A 17,436-nucleotide genomic window follows, 5' to 3' on the forward strand; every position below is an offset into this window, starting at 1 on the left:
TCATGACCTGAGCTGAAGGCAGACGCTTAACTGACTGAGCCACCCAGGTGCCTCTCTGCATCCTCAGCATTACTCAATCGTCTCACTCTGTAACTTCTAACCATTCTGGGTGTGTGGATTGTTTTTTAAACTGTGATTAAATTGAAAACTCACAATTAAAACTTTTGTAGAAACTTTTCTTGAATATAGCAACCTCATTTGAGAATTTGATACTGGTGAATAATTTCTCTCCTCACACATAAAATGGGTGCTAAATATTTATTTATTCAACTGATATATTTTTTTAACTTTTAAGTCATTTAGTTATGCATCAACAAGATCTCTCTTACATTGTGCATTATAGAAATCAAGGGTTATGTCTGTCTGAATTTGCTCTATACAGAGGAAAATCTAATGCTATCAATGACTGAACACATATCTTTCACAAAAAAATATTTTATGCTGACTAGTCTTCACCCTAGAACTTTCTAGCTCCAATTTAAGACTGAAGTATCCTGGCAGAAGTATGTGGAGATATTTTGACATCTGTGTGAATGTAAAGAATCAGAAACCAGTCATTTCAGCTTCAACTGGAAAAAAAACCCCACATTTTGAGTGAAGAAGTATAAGACTATAAAAAAAAAAGTTAGGGGTGCCTGGGTGGTGCAGTCAGCTGAGCTTCTGACTCTTGGTCAGCTTAGGTCATGATCTCAAGGTTGTGGGATCAAGCCCCACGTCAGGCTCTGTGCACAGTGCAGAGTCTGCTAGAGAGATTCTCTTTCTCTCTCCCTCCCCCTTTACCTCTCCTCCTGCTCATGCACTTTCTCTAAAAATAATAAAATCATAAATTAAAAATCTTAAAAAAAAAGTTATGATTTGCTATAGACCTAAACTTGATAGTGAGGCAAGAGAGAGGTGGTTGGCTGATCCTGGACTAGAATTTGAGATGGTGCTTAGGAGTATGCCTGTGCTCATATATCAGTGCCATTGTATATCATTTTACTAGTATGATTATCTTTTTAAACATTTTAGAACTTCTGCAATAGGCAATTAATTATGTTTTTAATTTAGGTAATCATGCCATAGAATCAGGAGCCATTTTGCAGGAGTTGCCAATGATCTTCTCTGTATGTATCTTTATCTTTGTATGTTTATCTATATCTTTATCTTTAATGGCATATTTGTTCAACCACATGATTTAGATGTTAATTTTTCTCCTTACAACTGGAAAAATCTTGAAAAATAACAAATAATGCTTTTAGTTAAATGCTGCCTCAAAAAATTGTATATAACTCTATAAAGCATCTGCCTTCAGCCCTTACCAGCTAACACTTTCCTAATCAGTTAATGCCTTATCAGAGATTTGCACTTATCAGAATCAGCCACAAAGTAAAACATTGGGAAGAGTGGTTGAAAGAGGGAAGGGGCGCCTGGGTGGCTCAGTTGTTAAGCGTCCACCTCTGGCTCAGGTCATGATTGGGATCGAGCCCGCACTGGCTCCCTGCTCAGTGGGAGCCTGCTCCTCCCTCTCCCTCTGCCCCTGCTTGTGTTCCCTCTCTTGCTCGCTCTCTGTCAAATAAATAAAGAAAATCTTAAAAAAAAAAAAAAGGAAGAGGGAAAATTAAGGATAGTAGTGGAGAAGTGTCTGAAAGGAAAAGAGAGCTGCTCATATACCACAGAAAAGAGTAAGTTCTTCATTATTTTAGTGAAGCCTGGTCCTACTCATTTTAGGATGAGTGCAAACCATATGGTTTCTGTCTGGAGGGAGCCAGGAGAAGATCAGTGGTCTGGTAAAGTCTATTGAGTTCTAATATCTAATTCATAGAATCACATAGTGATTAAACAGGAAAATAATCTTGACCATCTTATAGCTATGTTCTTTTTCCCAAATGGGAGAGCTGAGGATCAGAAAAGGATTTAGAACAGTCTAAATGTCACATAAAAAGTAGTTTTCCATTATTCTAGAATTTTATTTGCTCCAAATACACCTCTCTCTCCCTTCCATCCCTCTCACCAGTTTCTCTTTTTTTCCATTAATAGGAAAATCAGAATTCTCTCTTCCACGAGCCCGTTTTTTTTCTATTTCTGTGCTTTTGTTCATGCAGTCTCTCACTTACAGACACCTGGACTAGGCCCCGGGGATGACCATGCTGCCATTCAGGAGTCATCTTCCAGCAGAGGAGACTTACATGAACAGAGAACAATTACTCCAGTGTACAATGTAATACATTCGTGAAAGTTATGAACCAAAACATGCTGTAGTTACCTTTTTGTGCCTGTTGGAATTGCAGAAGTTCTACCAAAATACATAGAAATTATAGAAAACATTTTACTAGATAATGCATCCATAATACACCCTAAGTAAAAAAAGATAAACTCAGCACACCAGAAATTTTGAGGAATTTTCTGATGGGAAAGAGCAGAAAGGATCATCTAGCTGGAGAAACCATAAAAGAGAACTAAAATATAAAGGCTGTAGCTGGAGAAGGCTCTACACTATTTTAGCATTTCCTAAAGAAACTAGGGGAAATACCATGCTCCGACTGAACAAATCAGAGAGGGAGGGGCCCCTGAGGGCAGTTAGGGCAATTAATTAAAGACTTTATTTGGATAGTCTGTGCCAGCTGGCCGGCCCCTGCCCACTCTCCAAAAGCAGTTGGCAGCAGCAGTGTCTGCCTCAGGATAAAGCCTAGGGGACTATTTCGTATACCAAGTGACTTACCTAGGAGAGTACCTCGTATGAAGGCTGGGGTCGGAGATGAAGGAAAGTAGAGCCTGAGCTAACCTGGAACTTCCAAATCCACGGCTAAGATGGGGAAGGTAGGAGAACCACTTGTTCCCTTTGTCCACAGGAAAACTTTGGGAATGGGACATTCTGAAGTGCGAGTTCTGACACAGGATATTCCCAGGGCAGTGTGCCAGATAAGGAGTAACAACCAGCAAGGCTGAGGAAAACTCACACCCTACATAAAAGTTATTTGTACACCTTGCAAATTTTCCTAGCCTGACCCTCCTCCCAAACATCTAAGGCAGTCTTCTATATTCAGAATTCAATGTCACTTACTGCAAAAGAGGTTCTCATTTGATCTGATAAAATACATTCCAACAATCCTGTTATGATAAAGATAATCAACCACAAATATAAATAGCAACCCCAAACTACAAACTAATTGAAGAAACTTAACCATGCAAGTGAGTCATTCAAAATATTGAAGGGATCCAAAAAGTTTCTGAGTAGCATGAATAAAAAACCGCTACCCACATTCTGACACACCCTAATGTAGTTTCAGAATGCCAAACATAAAGACAAAATCCTTAAAGTTTCTCAAGAGAAAAAAATCAGATTGCTTATGAAAGAGTTTTCTTCTATTTAAAATCAGCAATACTGGATATAAGTTGGCAACAGAGAAATATCACCAAAGTTCTAAAGAAAAAACATTAACCTGCAGTTCCTTACCCAGCCAAACCCACTCATGTGGGAGGGCGAAATAAAGATTTGCATTTTTAGATATGCAAAGACTTAGAGAATTTACTATCTATGAATTATTTCTAAAAAAATTACTGAAGACCATAGTTCACCAAAACAGAGAATGAATCCAACATGAAAGAGTCGGTTATAGGACCAACGTGGGCAAATAAACCAATAAAATGAAATAGCCAAAATATACTGTAAAGAAAAAAAACCCCTGAAATTAAAATAAAAGATCCTTTCACCATCTCAGGTTGCAGGAAGACTGGGGAAAGGGACATGCTAAGCCTCTTGTTTGTTTGGGGGTATATGCTGACAATGGATGTTATTTATCTATAACATTAATTATTAGTATAATTAATTTTTAATAGAGCAGAAAACAATGTATGAACCAAGCCTTGTGAAAGCCCAGAGGATTCTGGGAAGACATTTCAGAAGAGGGGGCATTTGAACAACAGTCCTATAGGAAGAGGTATTTGTCGAGTAACAGACATGGTGTAGACGGATATTCTTTTTTTTCTTTTTTTTTCTAGAAGTGGGGAGAGGAAGTGGAGAAAGGGGTAGAGGGAGAGGGAAAGAAAGAATCTTAAACAGACTCTCAGAGCCTGACACAGGGCTGGATCTCACAACCCTGAGATCACGACCTGAGCCAAAATCAAGAGTCAGAGGCGTAACTGAGCCACCCAGGTGCCCCTGGGGTAGAAGGATGTTCTGAACAAAGTACCCACATGTACAAAGGGTGCAGCATTGTACAAGGGTTTGGGTTATTCAAGATAGAATAAGAAGTTCAGTGGTGGCTGAAGGGTGTGTGGCCTGAGATGTGCCTGGAAAATAAGGTTTTTTTAAATCTTTTTTTCCTTCTCCAAAGGGCCAGATGATGATCTAAGTTGACTTCCTTATTGTACTTTCTTAATTATCTACTCTTATCATCCATTTTGCTCCATGACTCATTATTTGCACTGGAAAATAAGCCTCAGCACATTATAACCTGCTAGAAATCTCATGTTCTTTCTGAATCTAGAATGATCTGTTTGCTTCCAAAATCATTATGCATATATTACACAAACAGTGTAATGAGTCATATGCTCTTAAAACTAAGTGGTTAGGAATAATAAAAAAGGTTTATAATATTTTAAATTCTCAAGGAACAGAGATTATGGGATAGTACTGATCATCCCTATAACAGGGTTGCTATGAAATAAATGTAATCAATAAGCAATTCTGATTTACAGACCAACTGTTTCCAGTCACTACAGACGAAAATGACAAAGAAACAATGGCAAATGCCCTCAGATATTTAATATAGCTTTCGTGTTCTAAGAGGTTTGCTTTTACTGGAAGTGACTCATCCTAATCAGTAAATTATTCAATTTTTTAATGCTCCATTAGTTAAGATTATTTGTGGATATGAATAAGCCTATGTTGCATGTGGAAACATAGGCAAACACTCAAGAATGGCTATCAAGTTCCTTTTTAGAGTCCATGCAGAACCAGAAGATCGCTAAATTGCAATAATACGAAGCCAAAAGTTGCAATCGTCTTAAAAAGAACTTATTTTTGTTGAAATGGAAGTTAGAACAAAAAGAGCATATACAAAGTACTAAATGTGTAAATAATATTTAGGTGGTAGGAATGTAGATGCAGAAAAAGTAAGAAGAGAGTGTTTATCAAGTTTTACACTGAGAATTAAAAAAAGGCAAAATGGTAAGCGTCCAACTTAAAGTAACCATTTCTTGAGGTATAATTCAGAAGAAAAGAGATTTTTGCTGAAGTAGATCTTTCTTTGAAACTGAGAGCACAGAGAACAACTGGCTTTCTTTCACAGAGATGTTCTAAACAAATATATATTTTTTAAAGTGAAAACATACTCAATATAAACATAGTACTCACTCATATAATACCACGGCCTCACTGACATCTATATTATATGAAACTTTGAAATCACATACACACTTAATTTACATCTTGTTTCCTTTAAAAGAAAAATTGAGAAGCCTGTACATTCAATTACTATTAGCATCAGCTTTCTGTTTCTGGAGATTGATGAATTAATTTGCAGCTTATGCAAACATATGCCTCCGGTCTTATCTTCCCTGTATCCTGCCTTTTAAGCAATCTCCTAAGTATGAGCATTTTACCCGAGGCAGGAAGATTTAAGGATAAGAGATGAAACTTAGGTCAGTCAATTATACCACCTTGGAATATTTCTAACACAAGGTTTACATATACATGTATAGAGAGAGTTTTAGGTTTAAAAAAAATCATCAAGGAAAGAAAATTGGAACCAATATCTGAGTTGATTTAAATTACATATGTACTGTTTGTCATGCTTTCCCACAGTAACCCAAGAGATGATTGTGCATATTAATTAAAGTAACATAGAATATTACACTCTGAGATTGTTTCTTATTTGACATGTGTCTCAGCGTTACATACATTTCAAATTGGATTTCATAGAGTTTATTTGCAGGTACAAATGAGGCAAGCAGAGATGCTATTAAAACATTTCACAGAACGACCAAAAATTCAACGAAAAAGTCTTACCTGCTTTTTTATGTCATCATAGAACTTAGATTCTATTTTTGTCATAAATTGTAACTGGAAAAGACTGTGGTCATACCCCTGCTATAAAGATTTAGTACCCACTCTGAGATGGGATTTTTCTAGAATTAAGATAAACCTGAAGCACCTCAATCACAACCTTACACACAGGATGGGCCTTTCCAGGAATTCCTCCGGAGAACTCAGGTTTTCTGGTTGTGTCCCAGGGTTGTAAGAAACTATCTGAGACTTTCCAGCCATGAAGGGGTGAGAGGGGGGATGAATGGAAGCAACTGAAGATGAACTGAAGGTCAGTTTTGGGTTTAAGAAGCCCCTAAACTGAGAACCATAAATCAGAACCCTCACGGGTCCCCAGAGGTCATAATTAGGTTGGCAGTGGCAGCTAGCTGGGATCTACCTGATCACTCACTAACTACACCTAGGTATCCTTTAAAAGATTACATACCTTTTTAAAAAAGATTTATTTTAGAGAGAGAGAGAGACAGAGAGACAGAAAGTGAGCACTGGGTGGGGGAGGGGCAGAGGAAGAGGGAGAGAGAATCTTAAGCAGACTCTGCTCCAGACATGGGGCTCCATCTCACAACTCTGAGATCATGACCTGAGCTGAAACCAGGAGTCGGATCCTCAACTGACTGCACCACCCAGGCGCCCCGAAAGATTACATACATTTTAAAGTAAAGTGTCTCACCATCTCAGGAATGCAGTCTTTTCCTGTCTTCTTCAATCATTTCAAAGCAATCTCTTGATAAAGTTAGTACACAGCATACATTTCCTGATACCTGTAAAATGAATGAAAGGATTCAAGAGTCTACCAAATTTTGATGACAATCAAGACTGTGCCTGGCATCAGTCATATGAAGTTACAAGGCATTTAGGTGACTCACAAAATCCTGCTTTGAAAAATTATGAATCTAAAATCTTTGCAGTAATTGATGTTGATTGCTTTCTAGCTGGCATTTGATGGCATGCTTTAAAGAACTGAACTGAAGATAGTATATTAGCTGGGGAGTTATTAGTTGCCAATTTTGTTTTCTTCAGAATGTTTCGTCCATTCAAGTCTCTCTTTTGAAAGACATCTTAAAAAGTAAGACTGTCAGGACTTTGAGAAAGTGTTCCTTCAAACTTCTCTGACTGATAAGTATTACCTGAATATATTTCACACCTTGCCTGATCACATTTTTGTAGTATGCAATACCATTTACATTTTGAACATTCCTTTGGGTAGAAGACTTGAAGTTCCTGAAAGTTTAAGGAGATACATTTTCTTCTGTTGATTCTCTTTGTTATTGATTCATTCATACTATCTTAATTATTCAACAGTAAAAGCAAGGATATGTTCCATTTGTTACCCACAGCTTAGAGAAAGAATTAAACTAAGCTAAACAAGAAAATAAGAGTGTTCCTCAAAGAAATTGTAAGAAAATAAATTTCTCCTGATGTTTTCCCAATTTTATTGTAGCTCATAGGCATTATATCGCACATATCAGCAAGAGTATTAAAAGGCCCTTTGTGTACCTGCAGTCTTTACTGCAATATTGCTCTTATTGGTAAATATGAGTGTTTTTTAAGTTTTTATTTAATTTGTACTTAACATTCAGTATAATATTGGTTTCACAGAATTTAGAGTGGAAGAGTAGAAATTAGTGATTCATCATTTACATATAACACCCAGTGTTCATCACAAGAGCCCTCCTTAATGCCTATCACCCATTTAGTCCTGCCCCTACCCACCTCCCCTCCAGCAACCTTCAGTTAGTTCTCTGTAGTTAGGATCCTCTCATGGTTTGCTTCCCTCTCTTTTTTTCCCTTCCCCTATGTTCATATGTTTTGTTTCTTAAATTCACATATGAGTGAAAATATATGGTATTTGTCTTTCTCTGACTGACTTATTTCACTTGGCATAATACCCTCTAGCTCCATCCACATTGTTGCAAATGGCAAGATTTCATTCTTTTTGATGGTTGAGTAATATTCCATTGTATATCTCCGCCACATCTTCTTTAGCCATTCATGGGTCAATGGACATTTGTGCTTTTTCCATATTTTGGCTATTGTTGATAATGCTGCCATAAACGTTGTGGTGTAAGTGCCCCTTTGTATCAGTAATTTTGTGTCCTTTGGGTAAGGTAAATATGAGTGTTAAGAACAGTGTTCTTTTCATGTAATAGGTGAGGTAAATTCAAAATGCTTATGGAAATAATGATCTCATCCAAGGCAGTCTATCCTTAATTAAAAGGCAAAATATGTTTTTGCTTTAAAACTACTCTATTTTAATTTCTCTGATTTAAGGGAGAGTGTAAAAATAATCTTAATCATGAAAATTAGGACCTTTTAAAGATAGTATTATTTTAAAAATTATCTTTGTTATTATTAAAGCTATTTTTATTATAAAATTAATACCTGCCCATTATATAAAATAGAAAAGCATAAAGAGCAAAGATAGGATCTATAATCCCATCATTCAGAGAAAATCCCTAATAACATATTAGGAACAGGTTATTCCAAACATTTTTCTCACACCATATACAAAAATATATGTGTGTGTGTGTGTGTATATATATATATATATATATATATATATATTATGCATGACAACATGTGTGTAGTGTATATGTGTATATATCCATACAAACATGTAATGGAATTAGATCAGACATACTGTTTAAGAAACTTTTTTTTTTTTTTTTACTTAACTGGAGTTAACAATACACCGTGAAAACAATTTAAATATTGAAAGCCATATCAACAATCAGGAGTGAGATTTTAGAAGTTATTCCAGATTCAAACCCAATACAATACCATTATAATATCATCTTACCCCACTGTATCATCAGACAGTGATAAAATGTGAAGAATTTTATAAATGGACTGTTTGTTCATTCACTTCCTTATTTGAGAAGTGCACCTATCATCTCCTAGAGAGAAAACTGCCCTACTCTTAGGAATCCGGAGTAGTAATTCCAGCACAGAAAAGAGATGTGTAATCTGAAACAGATCTGAAATAAAGTGCTTACATTTTATTCTCTTCAACCTAAAAAAAATTATATTTGCATTTCTTTTTACAAATTCTCCTCTCTCTCTTCTCTCTCTTCTGTATGTTCAACCTTTCTCTCTCTTGGCCACCTTCTTACAGCACAGGATATACTTGGGACTTGTTCACCTATAAAATAGACCTAAAAATCCCATTCTTGCTCTTGTTGTCTACTGTAAGGTCCTGTGTTTGAAGGAAACTTTTTTAAATTACCAAGTAGGTTTTGTTTCTGATTTTTTTTTTACTAGTTTCAATTTTTGTTTTCACTTATGCATCTCCCACTTTCTCCCTCATCCTTGTTACCAAAATTCAACAGGTATTTTTGAATAATCATAATTACATTCTCTATAGTTAATATTTAGTGTGGATTACAATGCTCCGAAATAAACTGTTCTCAACTTTGATTTCCATGTTACGGTTCTTCCCTGATCTTCTTACCTCTCTAATTTTTCTTTCCATTCTGTCTTTTCTTTTCCTTTTAACCTTTGGGATTCTCAAAATTCTTGATTTCTTTCTCTTTGCATTCTACATACTGCTTGGATTAATTTATCTACTTCCATTTAAAATAATTTTAATCATGAAAATTAAAACTTACATGAAAAAGGCTTATTTGACAATCACTCATATATTTATACATATATCTTTATTAAGACAGACTTCACTTCTGAGTTTTAAACACACATATATAATGATCAGCTGTAAAAAGAAAATAATGACTCTAAAAGTAGCCAACAATTACTGAGTTTTGACTATATAACCCTGTTCTGAACTTAGTGCTCTAAACAACTATCAATTTACATCCAGATTTATAGGTCAAGAATTCAGATAGGGTAAAGTAAGGAGAGTCTGTCTCTGCTCCAAGATGTCTGGGGTCTCAGCTGAAACACACAAACAGCTGGAGGTGACTCATGGTTAGAGAGGCTGGAATTATCTGGAGGCTTCTTCACTCAATGTCTCATGGGATGGCTGTGGTGATTCAAAGGCTTGTCTTCACTGAGGCAACTGACTGAAATCAATACATGACCTCTCCATATTGGCTTGGGCTTCTCACTGCATACCACCTTGGTTCTGAAAGAAAATGTCGCAAGCCAGAGCATCTGGAGTGTAGACAGACAAAGCAGAACAGGAGTGCCTTCTTTGCACCTGATGTCATCAGCTCTGAAGACTCAAATAGCTGGGATGACTTGAGGCTAAGAAATAGAATGCTCTGGAGGCTTCTTAACTCACATGTCTGGCACTGTGGCGAGAAGGACTTGAAGGGTAGGCTCATTTGGTGCTGTTGACCAGAGTGCTTACATGTATCCTTCATGTGTATCCTCCATCCTTCACAATATGCTGGCTGGTTTCTAAGAGGGAGCATTCCCAAGTGAAGAGACTAGAGAGTAAGTGTTACAAGAGAACTAAATGGAATTAATATATCCTTTTATGACCCAGCCTTTGCAGTCATGCAGCATCACTTCCTTTGTATTCTGTTGGTTACAGACAAGTCACTAAGGCCAGGCAGATTAAAGGGCAGGGGAATTTCACTCCACTTCTTAATGAGGGAGCAGTAAGGGCACATTGTGGAAGAATATGTAGAATGTTGCAACCATCCACATATTAATGAGTGATATCCCCATATGCCAAGCTGCTGAATGTGAAATCTTGGATTCATTCTTCCATTTCTCTCTTTCCCTATCACCATCCAATTCCATTAAATAACTACATTCTGTCCATCTCCCTCTCCATTTTCACTACTATTTCTTTAGTTAAGGCTTTTGTCATCTCCTGAGTAGAATATAATAGCATCAGATTTTCTCACCCTTGGTCTTGACACCTTCCTATCTATCCTCCATACAGACACCACAATGACCATTCTAAGACTCTGATCAGATTATGACACTCTCCTACTATCTCTCTGGTTATACTTGTTGCCTTCACAGTAAATCCCACGTCTCTTTGCATGGTATACAATGTTGTCATGCCTATCTTCCTCTCCTCTACTTCAAGGGTTGGCTGAAGCTAGCTGGGTTATGTAGAACTACCATGCATACACTGTGTTAGAGTGACTTGCAGTGTAGAAATCACTGCCATGTTTACAGAAGGTAGCTCTATGTCACTGGAGTTGATTGTGACCTTGTGGACATGAGAGCCCAGTTTTCCAGACCTTCTATTTTATTAAGAGAAGCTCAATATCTCTTATTTTTATTTGTTTTAAAATGTCATCTCAATTTAAAAAAATTGAGTTTAACAAAAACTATCTGTCACCCATCACCTTCCTATCCAGGTCCCCCTTTTCTCCTAATATCACTTTCTATCATAGCATATTTAGCTGTATGCTGCTCACTTGTTTAGGATTTCGTCTTCTTCTCTTAACTGTAAGTTCTTTGAAGGTTGGGACCTTATCTTTTTCATGTTTATATCCAGGTGGTCTGGCATAGAATGCGATGCTCAATACATATTTGTTAGATGAATGAATTATATTTATGAAAGTATTTTATAAACTAATACACTTTTATGTAGACTCAAGAATCACAACTTCTATAGTTCATATAATTATCACCTCCTCCAAATAAAAGGCAGGGAAAGACTAAACATAAAACTACACATAATTAAATACCAGGAGAGGAATAAAAGGAGCAATGCATCTTATCTGGAGAATCTGAGGGTGACTTACTAAGAAGTGGGATTAGAGGATGAATCCAATTTGGATAAAAGGAGGGAGGGTAGGAAAGCTTCCCAGGAAGGTAGAGGAGGCCACAGAAAGGCTGGCTGCGGGGTAAAGTGTGGCCTGTAGGGAAGTCTTAAAGAACTGTGGAAAATACGGTCAGATATTATGAAGTAAAATCAGGAAGGCCTAATGTACTGTTCTCCTAATGTACTACCTTCTTTATTCACAGTATCAGTTACCTTGAAGACGACTATAGTTACTGCTTATTCTAGAGGCATTTTTAATCTTTAATGACAGGACCCATTACTTTAAAAAAAGAGAGAAAAGTAAAACTGCCTTCTTTCAAGTCGGCTTGGTGACTTAACAACCAGCGCTAGAGTCTCCACTTTATTCTAATATCTAATTTGAAATGTAAGATCTTCTTGGTTACTAGTATCTATAATCTGCTACTTTCTTTCCTTTTATTCATATGCCAGTTCATCTTAAGATCTTTACCATGGAACTCTAATGGCTAGAACATCTAACCATTGTAGGTTCTGGTGCCTTCCACCAACTTCTCTGTAGGCCCTTATGCGATAGTAGCCATCTGATTTAAGCCCAGGCTCTAGGCAAAATCACCAGCATTTGAATCCTGTTTCTGCCACATATTAGCTGGATTACCTTGGGCAAATTATCTGAATTCTTTGGTTCTGTTTCTTCATTGTAAATTAAAAATGAGGCTAGCATTAGTATTTACCTCAAAGGGTTATTATGAATATTAAATAAATTAATGCAGATAAAGCACTTAAAATAGCACCGGGCACATAGTAAGTGTTATATAAGTGTTAGCTATTACTATTATCTCTAATGGGGAGAAAAAAATGTACACCTGATATTTAGTACAACCATACTGTCCACGTAAGCGCATTTAAATTTTTGATTATTTCAAATTTAAGTTGCATTTTAAGTGATTCTTAAAATAATAATTTAGCTTGGAAAAGATCTCAAACATCTTCTAACACAATTTCTCTTCTAGTGTCATAGCAAAAGGCCTGGCATGGAGTAGATGTACTATCTATTCAATAAATATTCACTATGGGAATGAGTGACATTGGGAAACAGAAAAGACAAATGGGTAGCTATTATACTAAGCAGAAGTATGCTGGGTGCTTTGGGAACACAGAAAAGGTGAGTCTAAACCCTCTGTGTATAAAGTAAATCTATAAAATCTACTTAGAGGCCACAAAACTCAGCTGAATCTGAATGATGCACAAGAGTTGATCTGGTGAAGAAGAAATTTTAAAAAAAGGTCCAGATAGTTCTTTTATGATACTATTTCTGGTCAAACTATTCAAAACAGGGCAATTAGTAAATAAGAATGATTTTATTGCTATTTATACCATAACATGCGCTGGAATTGCACTTTATGAACCAGTATTCTAACTGGTATCAAATTATTCCAAACAGGCAGGGTTTCCTAGTAATTCAAATTAAAAATGTATATCTTCAAGCCTTTTGAAAAGTCTAGTTGAAAGAAAAATAATAGTTATCTTTTAGTGAGTAGTTATCATGTACTGGCCTTATGAAGAACTCATAAAGAATTAATTCATCTAAACCTCACAAGAAGAAAGTTCTCTTACTGCCAAGTTGATAAGCTGAGCAAATAGCAGAGCCAGGGTTTGAACTCAAGGCTGCCAACTGCATGCTCTAAATTACTACACTAAGCAAAATTTTGCATTGATTACTCATTAGAAATATTGTCTTGTTTTCCTTTTGTATAATTTGAAGAAATATTCAGAAAAATTACTACATTAATGATATCGATTCAGGATTCATGCAGGGACTTTTGTAAACTGTCACACAAAATGCAATTTATATGTTTCCCTTCGACACTACAAGGATGAGAGCATCACAAGACGTCTTGCTGGTCAGCACTGTTCTCCAACTGAAAGTGCTTTCACATCCACAGCCACATCTTCATTTGCTTTTTCCTCTAGTGGGTATAGAAAACTACTTGAATAATGCATATTATTTTCCATATTCTTTCAACAGAACATTGCATACTTAAATCATTAGATGGATTACTCGTATGGACTCAAAATTAAACAAAAGAAAGGAAACCTCATTTGTAAATACCTGGAATAATATTCAGTATCTAAATGATATTCTATAAATCCAAAAACATACAAAAAATCTAGTATTCTTCAAACAAAGTCTTTCAAATAAGAAAGTAGAGTACTCAAGTTCTTTCTCCCATTAAACAGCTTCATTTTCAGGCTTTCTTCACAAAAGGAGCTGAATGCAGGAAGGCAATTCTAGCTCTGCTGTTGCCTCCCCTTAGATATTAACAGATGTGGAGATCAGGCCAATGTCTCCCTCTACCTTCGCCATAGCCAGTATGACCATCATCCTCCATCATTCTAGAGATAACCCCTTTTATGCTCTTTTTTTTTCAAGTCCTTTACTGTACGTATATCCCCACTATTGACAATAAACCACAATGTTGGATATCATTAGGCTTCACTAATGTTTTCTAGTCACTTCTGTATTCTTCCAAATCAGAGGATATAACTGGCTCCACCAGGAAATGAAATAGAGGTCATTACACAGCAGTGACTTTCAAACTGTTTGCTAAATTTAGCTGTCCAATACTCTTTCCACTCTAATGAAAACTGTGAACTACAATTATAGAATGCTGCAACAGAACAGGAGCTTAAAGGTCACCGAGTCCAAGACCATCACCTTTCTGAGGAAGGTATGGGGGCCTAGACACAGTCTGCGATTTTCTTGAGGACACAGAGTTTGTTAATGGTAGAGCTGGAATTTGAACTAAAATCTGCTCAGTCTGGAGTGGCGGTGTCCTTACTATACCAGGGATGCTCTGCTTCCCATGGTCAGCCTTACCTAACCAGATCTTGCAGCATAAATATAGCTGGTTTTCTTGGTTGTGGCTTACCTTCTGTGACCATTCATCAATTTGGTGGCTGAATGTGAAATGGCAAAGGTGTCTGACTTACAAGTTACTACAAGAGAAATGAAATGATTTCATACCCAGACCCTGCCCCCAACTCTAAAAACTTCCTGCTTTATGTTCATCAATAATGAATGGCCCATCCCTGCAATACTCAGAGGGAGCTTACATTGCACTTTTGAGCAGCCGGTTAGTAATGTACAGTGGATAGAGCCTTTCTTTCAAATCCCAGGGCAGCGGGTCCTTCCAGCCTAGCATTGCATTTTCAATTAGCTGCTGAGTGAATGCTTGGCATGTGTATTAGTGAAGAAGTACACAATTAGCTTATTGTTCCTTTCTGTATTGTGCTGAGAGGTTCTAAGAGATTGGTGGAGGAACAGGCAAGCCAGGCATCACTGTGGAGTTGAAGAAAGGATTTACTCAGACCTCGGCATCCTCACTTGCTCGCTCTGGAATTACAGCTATTTATTACGAAGTGCCCTGTGTGGCTGGGTGGAGTGTGCCTGAGGAAACACATCCCAGACACCACCTGGGGTTAGTCTTTCTGAGCCCTTCCAGGCTCTAATTCTCGTCATTAGCATGGAGCCAAACAGTCCCAAAAAGATACAATTTGCTGTGCCTTTATTCCAGAGTCAGATTGCACCTGAAGCAGCAGAGCAGGTAGGTGGAATTGGGTGGGGACCAGTTCCTGTATATAAGGTAATACGGACGTACATTCTTAATAATTGAAAGCTTCTCTACTTCTAGAATTTGCCTAACTTTGTGACTTTCCAGGATACCTGAATGAGAAATAGATTGGTTTCCATATGGCACTTGTATTTGAGTTGCATTGGGTGACCTATTGGCTAAAATGTAGCACTTCATGTGATAAAAAATTAAGACCCGTTAGAGGAAAAAAAAATGGTTATATTAGTGATTCGGATTTGGATCCAGATATCTGTTTGCTTTTGCTTACTAAATTAACAAGTTGAACATTTAGAGAAACCTTGAACAATTCTCAGAATTAGCAAACTTTTATTTCATTATTTATAAAATACAAAAGATTCATTTAACAATGAAAGCATTAAACCTTGGAATAATTTCAGATTATAGGGTTAATTTTTTAATGTTTTTCATCATATATTCAAAGCAGTAATTTTAAGTATGTGTAATTATGATAGATAGGATTTGTAGTGGTATGTATAATTTAAAAGATATTTTATTCAGATATTACAATAGTATTAAACATTTCCTGGATTTCTTTTCTTTGTCTAATTTATCAATGTATCTGTATTTCTATATTTCTGCCTCTCTCTCTCTCGTTCATGTCAGATTGGTTTACATCTGTATCACCTTTCATATTCAGATCTACTTAGACTCCTGCTGCAATGGAACCACTTAAAAGACCATTTGTGGGAAAATTACAACAGTGGGGAGGCAAAAGCAGAAAAAAATTTATGGGGTCATCAATCTAATTCATTAATTTCTTACAACCTAAATTATCATTGAATATTTTTCCAAATATTTGATACAAAGTCTTAAAAATAATTACTGAGTCTGAGACTCATAACTTTCTAGGATGTTTTGATAATCTGAAATAGATCCTCCCAGACTCAGGCCAGATAAATATAACCTTGAACTTCATGTATCTATGTTGAATGGGACATTGGTTCTGTCATGGACAAAATATCATCGGTAAATTTTACCCTCTATCCTACTGACATATATTTTAAGAATTTACCTATATATTTAAGAAATCAAGAATACTTTAGAAAGTCTAATAATATGCTACTGTAACTATTAAAATAAGAAAAAAACCCACATCAAACCTATTAGTTTTAAATGAATTACTCTCAAAGAATCCATACTCATTCTTTATTTGTCCTAAATATGTTACTAGAAAATAAGAAAACCTTGTAATATTAATTGAAATTAAGAACTCATGCTGTTAAATTTAACTTGCTAGAAATTTTAAGTTTTCTGAGCTTCTCTTAACCTGTTTAGAAATAATGATAATGGATCTTGAAAGGATCATCACTATGGGGCTCCAAGAGAGCCAGGAAAATTAGCAAGTCATCCTCGTACCTACACTGCATTTTATTTCAGTGGCATCATTTGATTATATACAGCTACTTCTTTTCTGTGGAAAGGTAGGTTTTTTGGTCAAAGAAGGTGATACTAATACCTGAAAGTTCTACTCTCTGGCTTTCTATAATTCAAAATAGTGAGCACCTGCTGTGTGCCCTCCAGAAATTTGCTGATTTTATGTTGGGAAAAGATGAGAATGGAACAGCTTTGCAAGCTGTAGAGTAACCTGGGGCCGTGTCTGACTCTTACTGACCTTAGCTGGCCTTTGTTGTTCACAGATCAGAAAAAGAAGACCTACACCAGCATCACTTGTGATTCTCAATGAACATAATCCCCCAGGTAAAGAAGCATGATGTCTTTGCACTGATGGAACAGAATTGCTTGAAGAACATCAGAGTATGTCACTGCCAAAAGATTTCAATTTAGGATTCAGTCAGTCATAATCTAACAAGCCAGTCTATAAAAATGGATCATATAGTCAGAAATATAGAAACTGTCTCAGTCAACAGTCTACTTTTCCTCTAGAATGACACATTGGTGATGATACACTATAAAATGGTTTCTTGTGTGTATAGAGTCTGGTTCAGTGCTTATTAATGAGGATAGTGGAAAGTTGTTTAATTAGGTTCCAAAGCTCAAATTACAGTCCAAGAGATGCTTATATCTTTACAGAGTAGGTTTTTTTATTTATGAAAGCTTGTCATGGGGTGGGCAATGAGCTAGCACTG

The 17,436-nt window shown here is 36.4% G+C and overlaps 1 protein-coding gene across 1 annotated transcript in view; it reads left to right on the forward strand.

Annotated features, from left to right (window-relative positions):
* The first annotated feature begins 15,220 nt into the window (after positions 1 to 15,220).
* Positions 15,221 to 17,436, forward strand: part of PPP1R1C (protein phosphatase 1 regulatory inhibitor subunit 1C) — a 113,987-nt gene continuing 111,771 nt past the window's right edge. Inside the window, exons 1-2 of the mRNA XM_026492393.2 lie at positions 15,221 to 15,301; positions 16,987 to 17,047. Of these exons, the coding sequence (XP_026348178.1) occupies positions 15,221 to 15,301; positions 16,987 to 17,047 (142 nt within the window). The remainder of the gene's footprint in view (positions 15,302 to 16,986; positions 17,048 to 17,436) is intronic.

Source organism: Ursus arctos, unplaced genomic scaffold (genome assembly GCF_023065955.2).
Source record: "Ursus arctos isolate Adak ecotype North America unplaced genomic scaffold, UrsArc2.0 scaffold_1, whole genome shotgun sequence".
In the NCBI taxonomy this organism is placed as follows: Eukaryota; Metazoa; Chordata; class Mammalia; order Carnivora; family Ursidae; genus Ursus; species Ursus arctos.